Here is an 18767-nt window from a genome sequence, read left to right as displayed (position 1 = left end):
CATTTGAGTAAAGCTACATGCTTCGGAAGGCTTGTCGCGTGGCTCAAACGATCAGTTCGGACTTGTGAATGGTCAATCGAAATGGTATCTTCGCTGAACGGTAGCTTGTTGCTAATTCTTAAACTTCCCGGACCAATAGCCAGTAGTTTAAATTGTCCAAATACCGATAGCATGGGATATGGCGGTTAGCCCCCACAGCTCGGCTGTGCTTCTTCTGGTCCTCGGTTGCCTTCTTTGCCTACTTTACTGCTTTGTTGCCTGATTGCCTGGTGGCGTAACTGGTGGCGTACCAGAACCCCACCATAGATCCAGACACAGTATAAAATACCATATCCCCACCCCACAAGTTCACTATCGCGCACCTAACTAATACCTAGCGAGTGTCTCGTAGCAATTGCTTGCCTTCTTTCACCCTTCTCCATCGAGCCCAAAGCCTCGCGTCCACAGTACACATACCTGGGCTTCTCGTTTTTTTTCTGATAGCGACAAGGTCGCCCGAATTACCGTTACCGGACCTATTTTCCTCTACCTTGAACACAGCCGGGACCTCGAAAGTCCGAGTCTGATAATACTGCGGATCGTGGTGTTAACGATTCCATCGGCGCACTGATCGACTCTCACATACTATCCCAGACATCGCATTAGCTGTTCAGCACACCAGTCTTGGTTCCAAAGTTGCTGAAAGTCTTGCAATGTCGTGCATGGCTTACATGGGCGTTACATATTCCTATAATGATCAGATCTGAGCTTGAAATCGTTCGTGTGGCAGTGATACTGAGGGCAAAGACAAGCGTAGTATGCAAGGGCTGGCTGTTCAATGAAGTGGATGTCACTAGCCTATCTATAGGGCATGTTGAAACAGCGTTAACGTTCACGCAAGCAGACCACATGACCAGCTACTGGGCCCATTATCTCAGAACAAAACAGCTATTTTCACTGGATGGATGTTGCGATGGTGAAGGTATAGTATCGCATCTATTGTGACATCTGTACAACAATTTCACTAAATGTTTATTGTTAACGATAGATCCAACGGCAAATTTTGCTGCAAAAACATTATCGGCAGGGTATTTCACATCCCATTGGGATACACAGCGTTTGATTCTGAGGTATAAGCTCGTCCTTTTTTCCATCCGGCGATGTCAGCGTTTCGTTAGCTTTGGCGGACATCCTATACTCTGCTCAGCTGCTCAGCAGCTCCACCAGATCCATCGTTATATGTTTTGACCACATGTCTGTTTCCGCTGCTTTTCTTAGTTCAGGCATTTCCCCGTACCAGGTTTCGAATCGGCAGCCTACCACGTAGTCCATCTGATTATCGAGTATATTTATAAATCCCCTTTTTCTCGCCTTTCCTCCCGATATTACTGGTTGTAGATCAATGAGAGTTGTCTGGGCACATCAGGGCCGCGTTTTTCATGGCTTAGGGTCGTTTTTGGATCACAGCCCAAAAACCAAATCTTTGTAGCGTTGTGAAGGAAATTCATCAAAACTTATCGAAGGCAAGAAAATGGAAGCATAAGTATGTTTTCTTTTCACATCGCTGATAGATCCCATTGGATAATCTGCCTTACCGCTTCTCATCTCGATCCTGTTCCGAACAAATTGAATTCGTCTACATAATGCGACAGGCAAATGTTATTAGACCCCGTTGATTTGCGTTATTTGACAATGCCTCTAGTTCTTATGTTTGTGCAGCAATATAACTTTAGCCTCGTATCTAATCTCGTTTAGATAGTCTATTCCAATATTCCTTTATTTCACAAGGCCTTAAAAAGTATATCTATCTTTTTCGCTGCGATACAAAGGTGTTAAAGTGAGGAGAAATCTTTCTACACTTCTTGAGAGACTCCAGATAGAAAATTGTTTGATAACTATCTAGTCTGTGGAAATTATGGGGTCAAGTAACCTATGTCAGTGCAACAGACCCAAGGGTAAGCTCAGCAATGATCTTACATGTGCAAAGTGCCGACAAGAATGATATTACATTAACTCAACTTTAATCGGAGAATTAGCTAGGCCAATTAGCGTATCAAGGGAGTTGTTAAGACGTCCACGGTCCAATCCACCGATAAGATTGATAGCTACGGTGCCTTACCGCCTATTTGTGATCCACTGAGACTATACATACACTGCGCTCATGCCAGAGGCGGTATTGCACGGAATTTTTCTCTTTGTCACCCGGAAATATTCCCTCAAGCTACCGATGTCCCATATATACACATTGACGCATGCCCCGAACTTTTCCAAAACCACATAACAACACCCCATCTTCCCTTAACAAACGCTTACTCAGACGCTTACCCAACCACCCATCATAAAGCTCTTCGTCATCCTTCCCGTCCTCTATGCCACTTCTACCGCACTCCTGATTCAACACGGAGACAGATTCTTGACCAGATACGAAGAAGGCACTCTAGTCAATAGACGGACTTTTCCTAGCTGTTGCAGCCTTCCTGCGGGTTCTGGGACTTCCTGCTCGTGTCCAGCTGGCTGCAGACTCCCGGCTGGGAAATCATGCAACATAAGTACAGAAATACAATTTTTGGACTGTGATTTAGAGGGATGTTAATGTCTGGAATCAGCCATTCTGCTGCTAAGGCGGTGATTGATCGAATTCATCCTGAAGAAAAGATATCGGCTATGAAAACATCATACCGCAACCCAAGATCGATATTATATTGTGGTATAGTAGCAAGTAATCAGGTTATGGATAGAAATCAGAGTTGCTATGCGGCGCAGATAGACTTCCCTCCTAATCGATTCCTCCTCTGCATTTACTTTTCAGCAATCATCTCCCTCAACTACGGGTCCCATCTTCATATCTTGGAGCACGATATATTATCCTACCACGATATAAAATGTGATGCTTCTAGATTAGAGTTCGAACGCATTCTCACAGGACCCTAATTCCATATCGGAAAACCATCACGCCGCAGAATATAAACACCTCAGCCAGCCACTTCCACCGACCAAACTACTCTAGCCCTCCTCTGGGCCGTATCTTCACCTTGAGCGCTCTCTTCTCCCAGAACATATAATTATTCTGTAACCCAAAATCATCAACCTGCCCAGCTGCCTCTAGATCAAATTTGAAAAACAGCTGTGCCAACGTCAGCCGCATGATTGCCCAAGCGAGCTTTTGCCCCATGCACTTATGCCGTCCGAGCAGGAACGGCACGAACGCATCGATGCGATCGGAGGGATACGGCGAGTTTGGTAGAAAGCGTTCTGGAACGAATAGATCGGGGTCGGTGAAGTTCAGGGCGGACCGAAATGTTGGGTATTGGTTCACAGAGATGAAAGTCTACGCTGTGTCAGTGATTAGATGTCATGTGGTGTTGTTGGAGGAACTCACATTGCCTGGTACGTATTGGCCATAGATGATTTCGCCTTCTTTCGGGGTGATGCGAGGTAAACCCACGGCTACTGGAGGGCCCATTCGGATGCCCTCTTGGATCACGGCATCGAGATATGCCAGCTTCCCCATACTGGCAATGTTGATGTCTTCTTCTTTCGTGAAATTCTCACGAACCTCTGTTACGACTTTCGTTAGGGCCGCTCGGTTTTGCAGAAGCTGGGTAAGTATCGCCGTCAGCGAAGTGCTCGTAGTCTCGCTCCCCGCAAAAATAAGCACAGTCATGTTCATTTCAATCTCCTCATCTGAAATCTTCGTCTCACCCTTCTCTTGATTATACGCCAGGATCGAGCCCACATAGTCTTGCGCCTTCTCCTTATGCTCCATCGCGAGACGCTGCATGAACTTCGCATGAGCCAGTTCCTTATGATATTTCATCTTTTCCATGACCCCCCTTGGCATAGCGAGCTTCAGCAATTTATCCAGCGGGCGAAAGAAATTGATAGAAGCCATGAGCGCAATGCCTTTGCCGAAACTGCAACTGATTTCAACCCAGGGGTGTGCACGCCCGGCTGCTACGCTTCCAAAGGACTCGCCGAAGGAGAGGACGCCCGAGATGTCGAAGGTCAGCCAGTTGAACCAATCTGTGAAATCTACAATAGCGGATCTGTCGCCCTGCTTGGCTGCTTCGGCGAACTTCTGCATCATGGTCTCAACAAGTCCTTCGAGCAAAGGTGCATGTTCGGTGATCGCATGCTCGGTGAATGCTCCAGCAAGTGCTCTGCGGTTCCGCAAATGAGTTGCTTCATCCGTACTGACGATACTAATAGGACGATATTCTTCTTCTTGGCCAGCCCACACCCGGTTCTTTGGAATGTTGCGGTTACCGTAGATGTCCTTCCAGGCTTCGGGATCGATATAAGACAGCTCATCGGGAGCAACTCGCACCACTGGGCCATATTGCTTGTGAAATTGGGCGAGCTTAAGGTGGTACGTCCCTGATTGCAAGGAATGGGACCAGGTGAGGCGAGTGGCAGCCCACCATTTTGGTCCTGGGTAGTGTCGGAGGGGATGTAGGAAGATGTTATAGAGTACCTTGAACAGAACCTGTGAACAGTTAGTAACAGTCCGCCCTGCTTAGATAGTTTTTTGGAGTTTGATAAATGTACTAAAGAGGTTGCACCAAATGCACTAAATGCGAGCATATTCAAAATGTGACTCATCGTACGGAGTTGTTTTCATTGCAGGCAAGAGGCATGTCGAGAGGCTGAATTTAAGTAAAGTCATATCGAACTCGTTGATTCGGCTACCCGCTCTTCGGGCTCTCGGTATCTCGCTCGCAAGGATGATGTCACGCCATCCTAGACGGAACATGGGTTCAGCCAAGCGCGACGACTGCCATGATGCGAAGGAATATTTTGGAACTCTAGCTATTTTCAATGAATGCAAATTCAAATACACTAGACTTATATGAAGTGAAATGAGAGAAGGAATTGGTGCTGAAAACTGGGGAAAATACACTACTGGTTGCTTACATAACGACACTCGCCAATCCAGTGATGTTTGTAGTCACACGGAGCATCGTGACTCTTATTTGACTCTTCCTATCTTGATATAGCAGTTTCATCCAGTTGAATATCTATAAAAGTGGGAAGACATTACCACCTCGGGACTCAAGACTCTTCCTCCGTTGTCGCTTCTTCTCGCCTCAATCCTATACCAGCGCCAATGGATCGCTCAACATTCTCCGCCCATGACTCGGTTGTGTATATTTGGCAACAGCTTGGTCTACCAGACAATGCTTTGGAGTCACTCAAACTGCCGGTCGATTCTGAATGCCTTCTTTCTTCTTTCAAAGTGGACATCCTTGCACAGTCTGCCATCGCCGTATCTGCACTTGCAGCAGCTCTCTACTGGTCTGTCAGGCATGCAAACGTGATACCACTCGTGACCGTTCCAGCCGAGCATGCGTGTATCGAGTTTAAATCCGAAAGGCTCTATACACTTGATGGAAAAATTGCTTCTCCGCCGTGGGGCACAATTGGTGGATTACATAAAGCTTCCGACGGGTATGTGAGAATACATGACTCATTTCCAAATACACGTCGGAACGTGCTGCAGATCCTAGGGCTAGATCTTGATGCTTCTAAAGATGATGTTGGAAAAGAGGTCATGAAATGGGAGGCTGTCCAATTAGAAGATGAAGCTTTCCGGCGAGGAGCTGTCATCGCTGCACTGCGATCTTTTGAAGAATGGGATGCATTACCACAAGCCCAAGCTATTGCGGACTTTCCCATCCTGATGACGAAGGCTTCTCATGTCACGCCTTATATGCCATCGGTCCCATCTGCAGTTGGAGGCAACAAATGTTTAGGAGGCATTCGCGTGGTTGAGATGAGTCGAGTCATAGCCGCGCCTGTTGCAGGCAAGACACTAGCCGCACACGGGGCAGACGTAATCTGGATCACATCGCCATCTTTACCTGCTCTTCCAGATCTAGATATTGATCTTTCGCGTGGAAAACGTACAGTACAGCTCAATATCGAGAAGAGCGAAGACAAAGTAAAGCTCTTGGATCTGCTTTCAACAGCCGATGTTTTCATCCAGAGTTATCGTCCCGGGACTCTTGCCTCAAAGGGACTCTCTGTAGAGGAGCTTCGCAAAGTAAATCCCAACCTGATTGTAGCAAGCCTAGATGCTTACGGTCCCAATGGCCCCTGGAGCCAGAATCGTGGTTTTGATTCGCTCGTTCAAACTTGCTCTGGTATCAACGTTGCAGAAGCACAAAGGTGTGGTGATAATGAGCCGGCACGTGTGCTACCCTGTCAAGCTTTGGACCACGGTGCAGGATACCTCCTAGCTTCTGGTATCATCACAGCACTGTATAAGCGTGCTACCGATGGAGATATTCATGAAGTCAAGGTGTCATTGGCCGGCGTCATGAAGTATTTACGGTCTTTGGGGCGCTATGAAGGCAAGAGCGGGTTTGATCGCAAAGACTTTAAGAACCCGCAAGACGTCGAGAGATACCTGGAGTCTAGAGAGACAGCCTTTGGTACACTGAGAGCCGTCAGACACTGCGAAGATCGAGAACGTAGAAATTGGTTGGGAGATTATGCCGAAGCCCCTGGGCAGTGACACTACTGTCTGGCTCGACCATGCTCATGGATACTGAGCGTGTTGTCAGGGCTCATTCGACTGCTAGTTCGTGATCTCTCCAATTATTACCACGTAAAACATAATCTATGTTTCTATATTCCAACGCAGACCAGCTGTTCGCGTGTCCAGAGACCACAGATGCACTTACCATGGGGCTATTGACGTCATGCCCATCGCGTACCTGCATTAGTCCTCGCACCTCTCAACGCCTTCCACCGCGTCACTATCTCTTATCTTTGACGCCGGATTCAATTTTTCGATTTCCTGTACTTGATCCTACAGCAACGTTGAATCTAAGCAGCACAATGGCCGAAGTAGCAGCAGGGGCGTGGGTAGCAGCAGAAGTCGTCGAGCATACAGCAGAAGCAGGCTACGCGGCCTATCTTGTCTCCAAGCCAACACTACCTATAAAGGTGGCATTCACACGCATAGCTACGGCAACAGGCGATCCATCAGCGTATGTACTTTAGCCACTCATTTAATGCAGCCAAACTGACCTACAGACGCTCCCTGGCCCGCTCCAACCACACAGTTACAGTGATTGGCAACAAGGCCTACCTATTCGGTGGCGACACTGCAAGTAATGTTCTTGCGAGTAACGATGTTCATGTGATTACTATCGAGCGTTCTGGAAAGCCGGAAATGGACTACAGTATGATTCCCGCGTTGGCAATATCCGAGAATCAGCAGACACCCCCGGCAAGATCCAACCACGCAGCCTGTGCTTTCCATGGAAACATTGCTGTCTATGGTGGCAGCGATTCAAATGGAACTCTTATTGACGAGAAATCTTCCATCTGGCTTTTTGGTCCTGAAAGGAAGACCTGGGATCTCCTTGAACCGTCCAAAGGGGATGTCGATACCGGCACCATTGGCCCAGGACCACGTCGAAACGCAAACCTATTCACAAACGATCAGTATGTGATACTCTTTGGTGGAATCGACGGCTCCGGTGATCATGCATCAGACCTCTGGCAGTTCGACATTGCAGCCCGTTACTGGACACAGCTCCCCACGGCGCCGGTAGCGACGTCGAACGCATCGCTGGCAAACAGACAGCTATGGTTGATATCTGGTAACGACCCGATGAGTAGCCAACTTCATCACATCAGTATCAACTCTCCAAGCGAGGAAAAGAAGTGGGAGTCCTTTACCTTCCCGACCAACCCCCTTGCACCAGGACCGCGAGCAAGACACGACGGCGCTCTGCTTCCCGTCACAACTGGCTGGGGCCGTAATTACCTCGTTTACCTCTTTGGAGTCCGAGGTGACTCTGATTCAGAAACCCAGGTCCTAGACCCAGAAGATCCTAAAGATGCGGGTCAAGTAACGCAGTTTAGTGATACATGGGCCCTCCAGATCCCGTCGAGCGACTTGGAGCCAAAAGCATCTATGACACTTAAAAATGCAATCAACCCTGCAAAACTCAAGGATGCTATCAGATCTGCTGTAGGTGCTGAGACCGGCCATCTCTCATGGGCAGAAGCAGTGGTGCAGCTTCCGTCAGACAAGCAACTAGACGAGGATGGAAAGCTGCACCCCGGTCCACGAGCTTTCTTTGGCGCAGACGTGATGGAAGGTGGTAGCAGTGTCGTATTCTGGGGTGGAGTAGACGCAAAAGGGGAAAGAGTAGGCGATGGCTGGATAGCAAAATTTGACTGAGCAAATCCCACATATCCAAACCCATCATGTACACTATCAACGTTTGATAAAAAAAATCTCTATTTCTCTTTTTCTTGGAATCCCAGATCCTATATACGTACTTTAATCTCTCCGATAAATCCCCGCTATCCAACACGCCCTCAACAGCGCAAGACCCCACGCCATACCCAAACTATCCCACACAACATTCAGTTTACTCCCCATGACTTCCTTCCACCCGATGGCCACCTCAATCATAGCAATATCCGCACTCTCAGCCAACATGAGCATTTCAACATCGAAAATCCACCCTTCAGAATGCATATACGGGATAATATACGGCAGCGCGGGCCTCGAAAAAAGCTTAAACCCACACTGCGTATCGCGAATGCGCGCGGTAGCTGGAGGCGTCATGATGCGTAGCAAGAGGTGAAAAGCGTGCATGAGGAAATTGCGGAGCTTGGAGCGCTTGACGACAGCCTCGCTGCCGACGAGGTGGGCGCGAGACCCGATTGCTACGCCACGACCATGCTTGTCTTCGATTTTCTGGCAGCCTTGAACGAGGGCACCGAGGTCAGAGAAGCGGCTTGCACCGTCGGCGTCGGCGAAGACGATGTAGTGGCCGCGGACGTGGCGCATGCCGTGGGTTACGGCGCCGCCTTTGCCTCTGTTTTGCTCGAGGGTGATAACGCGGATGCTGCCATGGGGGATGTGGGTGGAATGCTGAGTAGTTGCGTTTGCGCTATCAGAGGACCATGGGCCAGGTTTGGGTTTTGGGTGCTGGCTGAGTTGGTGCTCTTTTGCGAAGTTGAGAGCCACGTCGACGGTTTTGTCTTTGCTTCCATCGCTGACAATCAATATCTCCCAGCCTTTTTGGGCTTTGCTGCCTTTTTCGCCGGCGTGCGCGTCACCGTATTCGCTCTCAAGGAATTGGACGGCTTCTTCTAGCATGCCTTCTAGACGGTCTTCTTCATTGTATGCAGGTACCACGACACTCATGAATAGTTCGGCCTCCTCAATCGGCATTTGCGGTGGGATAACAACCTTGCTGCCCGGCTCTTTTGTTGCTTTCCTTTTCGCTGCTTCTTTCTCTGCGGCCCATTTGTCCAGCCAACACGGCAATTCCTTGGGATCGCTTCGCGCCCCGTCGGGCAGTATCGTGACGTATTGTTTCTCAGATCGGCGTGGTGGACGTGGAGTTGGCGCAAGTAGATTTAGTGCTACGTAAACCTATTCACCATAGCACACCAAGTCAGCAACATGTACCTCGAATTCTGTACCAACGTGCGCGTGTATATCTTACCCAGAAACCAAGTGCGCCTATCAAGAAGCCCAGCCCGACACAAAGCACCCATGTAGGTGGCATTTCAACAAACTGCCTAGGATGCGATTCGAAGCCATACCCAGTACCAAACGCGTCCGTATCAAAAGCGCGGTTCTCTTTCGACATGGTTGTTGTAGAGAGCGGGGAGGGAGATTGGGGACTTGGAGGAAATGCGCGCCCTCACGAGGGCAATACAAGGGTTGCGCGCGTTACAGAAAAGCCGAGGACATTGAGTGACAAACGCAACAAAAAAGAAAAAGCGAATGTAGCCTTTAAACGTGTGGCATGTGGGCAGACGAGTGTTGTTTTAAGGGTTCAGTAATGCGAGTAAGAAAGGGAAGATGCCAATTGCGGGTTGCGCGCCAGCCAATTGGCACCAGAAGATGCAACGTGGAAGCTGACGTAGATAATAAGTAGGCCCGTGAGTTTAGCTAGCGGGCCGAGGACCGCTCCTTAGGTAAGCTCTAGTCTGGAGTTTCGTCTTTACGCTGGTGCATTTCCAGCATCTAGGGTCTAAACATGGGATTTTAATATTAGCATGGACATGCTTTAAATTAGCTCTGGGAGCAATGGCTGGGGGACACGAGTCAAGTTGCAGAAACTACAAAGCCGGCATATATCTAAAGGGGCCCTATTCAATCACCTGTTGAATTGATGATATGAAATCTAGTTCAACCTAGCCTTAGACGTATATCCAGTACCGAAATCTTAGTCCCCAGGATGAGCGAAATGCCTCCGGAATATTCCAAAAAGTATACATGAATCCAGATCTACAACGAAGATAGAGATTACTCTACCATGCTATCTTTCCTAATATGAAATGAAGCCGCAATATTGATAGCATATGGAAAAAAAAGAATAAGAGGACATATGGGTCCAGGTACGTTCTAAGTGCCAGAGAGAAGTGCTCTGCAAGAAGGAATACCGCATTGACAAAGAAAAGGACTAGATCTCCGGTTCTTCAGTCCTCGCATCGCGCCTCTTCTCCTCACCGATATGTACTGCAAGACAGTCAGTATAACTCAGTAGATTACAGGGTCTTCAGGATAGCGACTTACTATGTGGTCGAATAAACCAACTACACAAGAACGCAAGCCCGAACGTAGCCGCAAGCGACACAAACACCGTCTGCCTATACGTCCCAACCGTCGCACTGTATATACCATTGAAAATAGTAGGTCCCATAACACGCGCAACAGCGTGAAGCAAGCCCGTAGCACCGAGCAACTGACCAACTTGATCTTGCGGCACATGTTTCGTCAACGCCGCACCCAGCGACGGCGATCCGATACCACCGATGGAAGCCAGAGCGCCAGAAAGTGCAAACAGCTCGCCCTTGCGTACAAGCGCGAAACCGAGATATCCCATCATATCAAAGAAGATAGCAGCGCGGATGATGGAGAGATCAAAGAGGTCGGAGCCAGAGCTACGGGTGCGAGCAGCACCGTTTTTGCCGCGGAAAATGCGGGTGAGGACGGGTAGGATGACGAGGAGAGAGAAGACGCGACAGCTGTTGACGATTGTGGTGAAGCGCCCGGATTCGAATTCATGCCAGTCGAATTGGCGGCGGGTGTAGACTAGCACGACGCTCATGGCACCCATGGCGACACCGAACATGATGGTATCTGTGGCAGCAAGCAGAACGAGGTTCCAGCGCACGGCAGATGAAGTGCCAGGACCAGTAGGCCAGAGGATCTTGAGTGGGCCGAAGAGGTTGACAGAACGTAGCTGGTTGATCCAGTCGGCTGCTGGTTCATGTCTTTCAATCTCCTCCTGGTATTTCTCGCGAGCAGCCTCCTGTCGTGCTTTACTCAGCGACTCAGGGACCAGAAAGGCAAGGAAAGCAATAAAGAACAAATGCGCACCCAGAGCCATGTAGAAGATGAGAAGCACAGCTTCTGTCTTTCCCACAAGCTTCTCCCGCGCATTGATGATGTACCCAGCGAGAACAGGTCCGATAGCAATGCCACCAAACAGACATGCATGGAAGTACGAGAAAGCTACGTTTCGCCTCTGAGGCGCAACCACGTCGGATGCATACGAATGCGCGCAAGCCATGCCCACGATGAAAGATCCAGATATGCCTTCCAAACAATATCCAACAAGGATCCAGTTGACATGTACGGTTTCCGGGAACTTGGCAGCGAGGATGGTGATGATTTCGCCAAAGAGGGTGCCGCACGTGTTGGCAATCATAAACTTCTTACGTCCATATCTGTCAGAAAGGGCACCAATCTTTGGGCTGATAACCGCTGATAGCAGACCAGAGCATAAGCTGGCGTATAAAAGGAAGAGCGAGGAGCGGGATGAAATAACGTCGTTTTGACAGCGGTCTTGGCCTGGGTCCATGGGCGAGGATATCGGATCGGTCTGTAGTGTAGCGTAGTAGTCCTCACAAACTAGGTCCATGATGAGGTTGATCTTAGGCACGATAATACCGCCGAATGCTATAGTAAAGAGCAGGAACGGGGGCAGGAGCCAGTAAATCTGTGCCTGTCAGCCGTCATCGTTGTGATGCGCGAGTCTCAATGCGCCTACCGAAGGTCGCTTCCACCAGGGAAGGCCTCGAAAGTCTGCGTCTCCATCCCATTCTTCCTCGCTATCATTACGCTCGTCACCGTGGGCGCTTCCATAGTCATCGTCTCCAGAGGCGCGTAGGAGGGGCGCGTCTTCGTTGTCGCTATTGGGGCCGGGCGAAGTTGCCCCTGACTTATGCGACTGGCTTGAACCCCTCACGCGGGCTTCGAGCTCACGCTCGATATCGACATCCTCGACAAATGCAGAATCCGTAGTCGCAGCCATGTCGAACAGAGTGTCGTGTTCAAACTGTTCTGGTTCAGACGTCGACTCCGCTTGTGGTGGGGATCCGGGGTATTGTTGCGGGGCGGTATTTGGGTTACGACGGCGTGCGCATTGCTGGAGCTCAACTGCTTCTTCTGTTAGCTCCTTGCTGTCCATGGAGCGATAGGCGGAATTACAAAGGACACGACGCGGTCGAGTAGTGCAAAAAGCAACTGGGCGCAGTGGTCTTCGCTCTTCGCCCTTCGGCGTCGGTACAATGCGCAGTTCAGCTTACCAAGAATAGAACGCCTCACGTACAGCCCAGAGCGGGTCGCGTTACGGGGAACAAAGAAGGATGGGAAAGCACAACGGATGTGAATGTTGATATCTTGTCCGTGACATTACGTCCACTAGCGCTCGCTTGGAGGATGGCGTGCAAGGGCGTGACTGTGGAGGATTCGCTGTAAATATTCGTCATGACGTTGCCATATTTCATGCGTCTCCAGTTCCACCCCCACTAGCATACTTGCTGTCCAAGTCCGCGGCCTACTCCTGATAGTCATCGGCATCGGAGTTTATTGTTTTCCCGTCTCCATTTGGCTGATGGGGGTTTCAAAGTTCAAAGGGAATATACTGTGTGAGTTTGTGCCCTGTCTTATCTTGATAGAGAAGGTTGGAGGCATGACAGGGGGAAGGGTGGTCGGCCGAGAACAAACGCCGACAACATCAAAGTGGAAGTGTAACAAGAACATCATGGGCACAGCATAGTCTCGGTACCATTTACTTGGGAGCTAGACTATCTCGCCATCTCCCTACAACCCACTGCAGATCATCCAGCCGTGCTGGCTTGACTAGATATTGATCCACGCCCGATGCATAAGCAGCGTTCCGGTCCTTGTCGCTCGACAGCCCCGTAAGCGCACATATGTAAACCCGAGACCGACTTTCCCACTTGGCCTCAGTCTCACGTATCTGCCTCGCAACATCGAATCCTGAAACCTCGGGCATGGACAAGTCGAGGAAGATGAGGTCAAAATGCTGCGCAGTGTTGTCCTCGTCAAAGAACGCGGCCTTGAACGCGTCAATCGCTTTCTGCCCCCCATCAACAGACTTTGCTGCCGTCTTGCTGCACTTTCGTGCGTACATTCCCAGTACTTTAAGATTTACCGGGTTGTCGTCCACCAGTAGCAGCTTTGGCTCTCTCGGATTGGGTTCTGGCGGCAATGGGGGCGTTGGCACTACCAACTCCTTTGTCTGCGCATTCCCATCCACATGGTTGATGGGTAACTTCGCAGCTCCATCAGCCGTTAGTATATCCAGTGGCTCTGTGGAGCCTGTTTTTGATACTGCCTCCAACGGTACTTCATCTATAGTATCATTCCCCTGATAAGGTGCTTCCCTTATCGTATACATCCCCTGGGACAATCCATCTCCAGGCGTTATGTTGTTCTCCTCCTCTCTCTGTCTTCCTCTAACCAACGTTGTTTCAATTGAATCTCCTATCGAGCCGCGCAATGGCTCAACGTCATCGTGGGGGTCTGAAACCGTAATCAAGTCCGGAAACAAACATGCCAACGCATCCTGGAGGTTGGACAGCGTGACCGGGCCAATGATAGCAGTGATGCCCTCCAAAGGTGATATACCCGGGGTGGGGGAAGCCTGAAGGTCCGGACAAAGCACAATGCATCGGGCGTGATCAAATGCATCCCCATACGTTCGTTTTGCGTCGGCCAAGTCTTCTTCTAAGACAATCAGCAGCCGCAAGTCCGTGCTGGAGGACTCCCAAGGTGTTACTGTGACCTGGAACCATCGACTCAGACTTCGGGTAAGCGACGCCAAAAGCATTTCGGTACACCGATAGCCCCTCGTTCCGCCTTCTGATGTCCATCTGCTTGGCGCGAACACGCTTAGCTGGAGCTCAGGTAGGCTGCTGCCTCCAAGTTCCAGCACGTGACTCGGATCAAAAACCACCCGCTGTGAAGGGAACTTCACCGTAAAAGTAGAGCCACGTGTTTCCTTTGAGTCGACATCAAGTTGACCGCCCAGCGCAGTAACTGTTCGCTTGACTATAGAAAGCCCGAGTCCTGTTCCCTCAACCAGAGGATCTTCCTGCGAAAACGCATCAAAGATGGAATGGCGAAGAAAGTCCGGGTTAATCCCTTTACCCGCATCGGTAAAGCAAAGCGTGCAGGACGTTCCATCGACGTCCAGAGACACGCGGACGCACCCTGTATGACAGTTGAATTTTATGGCATTGTTCTTTACGCCTGTCAGCTTACATACAGCAGGAACGCGTAATGCGCCATTCTTACTAGCAAATGTGTGAAAACTGCCCGGAAGCTAGCAACAGCTGTAAGGACGCAGGATAAAGCAACATTCGTGTCGAACAATATAACAGGGTGATGATTCGTTCCATTTGAGCGTACCGATGGCGAAGGTGATGATGCACGGCTATAGAAGCGCTGATTGGGGCTAGAAAACTGAGACTGCATAGCATCTTTGAGGCGGAGGCTTCGCGCCTCTTGTTGAAATGCTTCTTCGCACACGTTGATAATCTTCGATGTGTGCTTCTTGGTGGGGATAACCGCCGTCTGGGTATATCTAGGGCTAGATTGCTGCGGACTCCACATACTCGACCCATTCGAGCGTGTCTCATCTAGAACCCGCGCAGTGGAGCTGATCTTGCTGAAATGTAATACATGCTCAATCGTGTTGAGCAGTGAAATGCCGCTGTACCGAGCTGTTTCGAGGAGATCGCGTTGATCAGCGTTATAAGGCGTGTCGGAGAGAAGTTCAAGTGCAGAAAGGATTCCGTGCAGAGGCGTCCGCATTTCGTGGGACATGGAGCCAAGAAAATCAGACTTGATTTTATCCATGGCTTGCACTTCGAGACGGCGCACCTGTGTCATGAGCGTTGTGCAGAGCGCAGAGATGGACCAAAGATCCGTTGATCCTAGGTACACCCTGGACTGATCGTTCGCAAAGCCTAGTACCGCCCCAATATTACGCTCGCGATGTGTGTCCCACAAGGGCATTACAATTATCTGCTTGGCGTTTGGAAAAATTTGAGGTAGTTCAGTGGAGATGAGCTGGTCTATCACAAGCACTACTTTGCCCGCGTTTGTAGCGGCAACAATGCTGTCTGGACCTTCCAACATCTGAATGATACAGCCTTGCGGAAACATGTCCAGCAGTCTCTCAAGCAAGGCTTGTGATGGATCTATAGGCGGCTGCTCCATAGGCCCAAGATGCTGTGCTAGAATCTTGGATCCATTCCAATCTGGATTGTGGTTGGTGTAACTTCCAAATTGATCTACTTCATGAATCCTGACACCATCGAATTCAAAAGTGTCACTGAGCAGGCTTGCTGCCAGCTGGTAGAGGCGCAAGGTAGCTTCAGTATACAGATTGGATACCATGGCCTCACTCTGCTCAGCCTGAATACCTGAAGCGGCTTCATTCAGGGCGTCAGCAGTGATACTTGACGACAAATCAGCGTCCAGCAATGAAGCAACAGTTTTGTTGAATCGCAGCACTCTCTTGCCCTCCAATGCTTCGACGGCTTGTTCAAGATGTTTGATAATGTGCGAGGCTATTTCGAACATGTACGCACGATTCGCGTCAGAGAGACCCGTCTCTGACGGCGTCTCGCAAAAGAGAAATACAGTGCCAATGTTTGGGCCGCTGTATGGATTCAAGGGGATGCCCGCATAGTATCGAAACTTGGCAATATCACCTGTTACAAAGGGCAGATCTTTGGTCCTGTCTACTTTAGCCATGTCGAGCTCCTCATACAAGGCCATGTTTTCAGGAAGGTTCTGCATTGTGATGGTGCGCTCGCATAAGCCCCCGTGATGGGAAACTGATTCGCAGCCATACCATCTGGTTGAGTCTGTTCTGGCGTGATTAGCCTAGGCAGTGGGAAGAGCGCGTCTAGAGACTGTGTGGTTCGGCATGCTCACCAAGCGTGACCTTGATGTCGTTGAAGTTGGCCCGACTGGCGCCTGATACAAAATACTGGGTGTGGTCATCCAACAAGCTGATCATGGCTAAGTCGGCGCCCGTTCGATGCACCAGACATCGTAGTAGGGCAGCAAGCGCGCCGTCTGGCTCATTCTCCGGACACTCATCTGGCTTTGACGGCCTGCTTGTAAAGCTAGTGTCCGCACCCCGCACGTATTTGGCGACGGATGGTAAGACTTGGCAGAAGCGTCTTACTTCCCAGACTCTGGCGCGATTGGCAATAAAAGCTTGCTGTTGCTCGCTGAGCTTGGAAAATGGCATGCGGGGCGAGTTGGCGAGGACTCCCTAAGTGCAGACGTCCCGGTGCAGCAATCGTTCTGCGGACAGGCGTCTCAGTCATTTACGGTGCCCAGAACACTAAGTTCTTGCATCAACTATGCTCCGCATTCCGGACGGCCCGTTACATATAGCATCTCAACTGCAGATCGCAGCGTAGCCCCCCAGTCGGTCCTTCTTTTTGTCACGTTGTTAGTCTCGGCTGGTCTATATTGCTGCTTATATCATCTACTCCTTGAATTCCAATTTCAATCAGTCTCTCTGTTTGGACTGTTTGAGGCTTTTGCGATGTGTTTCGATTTGTGCGCGTGTGCCTCACGATCTAAGGCTGTAAAATCATCTGCGTGGTACTGCTAGTGCGATTCACTGTCTGGGCAGCGCTGCGGGGTGCCGAGTCGACGATCATCCATAACTGCTCTCGCTCTGCATATTTGATAAGATGATTCAAGTCCTGTCGATTGACGCGTCAGACATGATATCATTAGCTTAACTTAATCATCTTCAGAAGGCTGAAAATTTTCGCCCTCTCTGCGGTCATTTTAGCGGCAACGCGGTCCATCCCGTATTTGCAGCTCGGCTTTGCGCTATTGTTGAGGAGAGTTATCGGCTTCTCGTGCGCTACCCGATAAGACCTACAAACTTCAGCCTACCCTAGTGCTACTGTCCTTAAGCTTTCTGTATGCAATATCTGAGATGTGAGGAGAATGGACCATTTCTACCCTTATGCGGGCCCAACTCATGGCCTGTATGAGCACGGGCTCCTCTATAAGCATGAGGGCGTCTCCCTCTCCCTCTCCCTCTTATCCTTCTGAATAAGCGCCATTAGCCTGTCGCGCGCGTCAATGAGAATCAATCATCAGGTCCATCAGCAGTGAAGGCGATTCGTTCGCCACCTTGGCATTTGGTCATAAGCGGCACAGCCACTTGATTCGTCGTCAGCAGCGTATGGGCATCTTGGAACAGCATCCTATCGCTATGATTCACCGTTCTCAATGAACACGTATTCAAAGGCTATGTCGTGGCTGATTCTCAGGGGAATGCGTTGGCTATCCGAAATGTCATAAAGGAGGCGGGCAACGGAGCTAGAGCTGTACGCAGATTTGGGGGTTGCCTTGGATGTCGAGAGGCGTTTTATCGCATGCTGACCGCTCCTTCGTCTGAGTTCACCGTACGTATTCGACCGGGATGCACTGGAGCAGTGAGCTAGACGGATGATGTAGGGAAGAGACTGAGGGAGATTATGTTGCATGCTGTGAACGAAGCATCTCTGAGGGCAGATGAAGCAATCTGGTAGCAGCGCAATTGAATAAGCTCTGGGAATGGGTGCAAAATTTTGCTCGGGTCCCTGTGAGCGTGTTTTCCATATTTCCAGAGCATATAGAGTATGGAAAAGAAGGAGGAGTCACTTCTACACAGTATAGCATCAGCAGCGTCCTTCCATGGGGACGAGGGAGACATTTTCACTATACTTACCAAGGTTGTTGAATCATGGTCGATGAGTCTATTCTCCATGAAGACTATGGCGTGCGTGTTGTCCCGGATACTTTGTCTGTGCTTTCAGATCCGGTGAGTGTTACTGGTACTCCTGTTCGCTGCCCACCAAATTCGAAGAAAGGGTACACAAGGATCCATCATCGATATACCTATCCGATGTTGGCACTAATCCCAATATGTTGAAAATATAGGCCACTCTTGTTTCGGCAATTGTTAGGTTCATGCTATGTCTTGAGACCAGGTCTTTTGCCGAAAACGATTGGACCATGCCCCCTACTATAGCTTCGCGTATAATGCTCAGCTCGAGGAAACTGCGTCATTAGCATCATCATCCTTTTCGCCTCTTTTTCAGCCTCTTGAATATGTGGCTGGGAGCTTTTTCTATTCCAGAGGCAAACTGCAAATTTGTCTTTCCACTCGGAGTCGCCGTATGACATACATGTTTGCAGCTGACCACCGAGACATTCGCCATGTCAACAGCTGCGTTTGGAGGTGGCATTCACTCTACCTGATCGTGATGATTAAGGCAGACGGGTTGCAAGAATGCGAACTACGGATTAATCGAAGTAGCGTGATATGTCTCGCATTCGAGTTATTGAGCCTCACCAATGTGTAAACTGATCCGTTCAGCTCGTGGCGTTTTGGCCCCAAGCGATTGCCTAATTGTGGAAAGGAATACCGGTTTAGGATTAGTATAGAAGATATGATTAC

At 49.7% G+C, this 18767-nt stretch overlaps 5 protein-coding genes across 5 annotated transcripts; 2 read left to right on the top strand and 3 right to left on the bottom strand.

Moving 5' to 3' along the window:
- Nucleotides 1-2658: 2658 nt before the first annotated feature.
- On the bottom strand, nucleotides 2659-4685 carry COCSADRAFT_190768 (uncharacterized protein). Its single transcript, XM_007702425.1, has 3 exons — nucleotides 4528-4685; nucleotides 3359-4465; nucleotides 2659-3307 (listed from the first exon to the last, which is right to left on the bottom strand). Exons 1-3 carry the CDS (start codon nucleotides 4579-4581, stop codon nucleotides 2978-2980), a joined length of 1491 nt encoding a protein of 496 aa, XP_007700615.1. The 5' UTR covers nucleotides 4582-4685; the 3' UTR covers nucleotides 2659-2977.
- A 289-nt stretch (nucleotides 4686-4974) lies between these two features.
- Nucleotides 4975-6533, top strand: COCSADRAFT_200083 (uncharacterized protein; the record flags this gene model as incomplete). The annotated part of the gene is given in 2 exon segments (XM_007702424.1): nucleotides 4975-6413; nucleotides 6433-6533. The coding sequence occupies 2 exon segments, from the start codon at nucleotides 5087-5089 to the stop codon at nucleotides 6531-6533; spliced, it is 1428 nt and encodes a 475-aa protein (XP_007700614.1). The 5' UTR covers nucleotides 4975-5086.
- A 208-nt stretch (nucleotides 6534-6741) lies between these two features.
- On the top strand, nucleotides 6742-8220 carry COCSADRAFT_200082 (uncharacterized protein). The gene is made up of 2 exons (XM_007702423.1): nucleotides 6742-6974; nucleotides 7021-8220. The coding sequence occupies exons 1-2, from the start codon at nucleotides 6823-6825 to the stop codon at nucleotides 8177-8179; spliced, it is 1311 nt and encodes a 436-aa protein (XP_007700613.1). The 5' UTR covers nucleotides 6742-6822; the 3' UTR covers nucleotides 8180-8220.
- Nucleotides 8221-8235: 15 nt separating this feature from the next.
- Nucleotides 8236-9864, bottom strand: COCSADRAFT_37306 (glycosyltransferase family 2 protein). Its single transcript, XM_007702198.1, has 2 exons — nucleotides 9462-9864; nucleotides 8236-9388 (listed from the first exon to the last, which is right to left on the bottom strand). The coding sequence occupies exons 1-2, from the start codon at nucleotides 9606-9608 to the stop codon at nucleotides 8282-8284; spliced, it is 1254 nt and encodes a 417-aa protein (XP_007700388.1). The 5' UTR covers nucleotides 9609-9864; the 3' UTR covers nucleotides 8236-8281.
- A 243-nt stretch (nucleotides 9865-10107) lies between these two features.
- Nucleotides 10108-16610, bottom strand: COCSADRAFT_200080 (uncharacterized protein). Its single transcript, XM_007702422.1, has 6 exons — nucleotides 16226-16610; nucleotides 14713-16155; nucleotides 13061-14530; nucleotides 12021-12409; nucleotides 10541-11969; nucleotides 10108-10483 (listed from the first exon to the last, which is right to left on the bottom strand). Exons 1-6 carry the CDS (start codon nucleotides 16545-16547, stop codon nucleotides 10428-10430), a joined length of 5109 nt encoding a protein of 1702 aa, XP_007700612.1. The 5' UTR covers nucleotides 16548-16610; the 3' UTR covers nucleotides 10108-10427.
- Between the last annotated feature and the right edge of the window lie 2157 nt (nucleotides 16611-18767).

The sequence above is a fragment of the Bipolaris sorokiniana genome (genome assembly GCF_000338995.1).
Source record: "Bipolaris sorokiniana ND90Pr unplaced genomic scaffold COCSAscaffold_8, whole genome shotgun sequence".
Taxonomy (NCBI): Eukaryota; Fungi; Ascomycota; class Dothideomycetes; order Pleosporales; family Pleosporaceae; genus Bipolaris; species Bipolaris sorokiniana.
The sequence above is the reverse complement of the archived record's forward strand: the minus strand, read 5'-3'. Positions and strand labels throughout refer to the sequence as shown.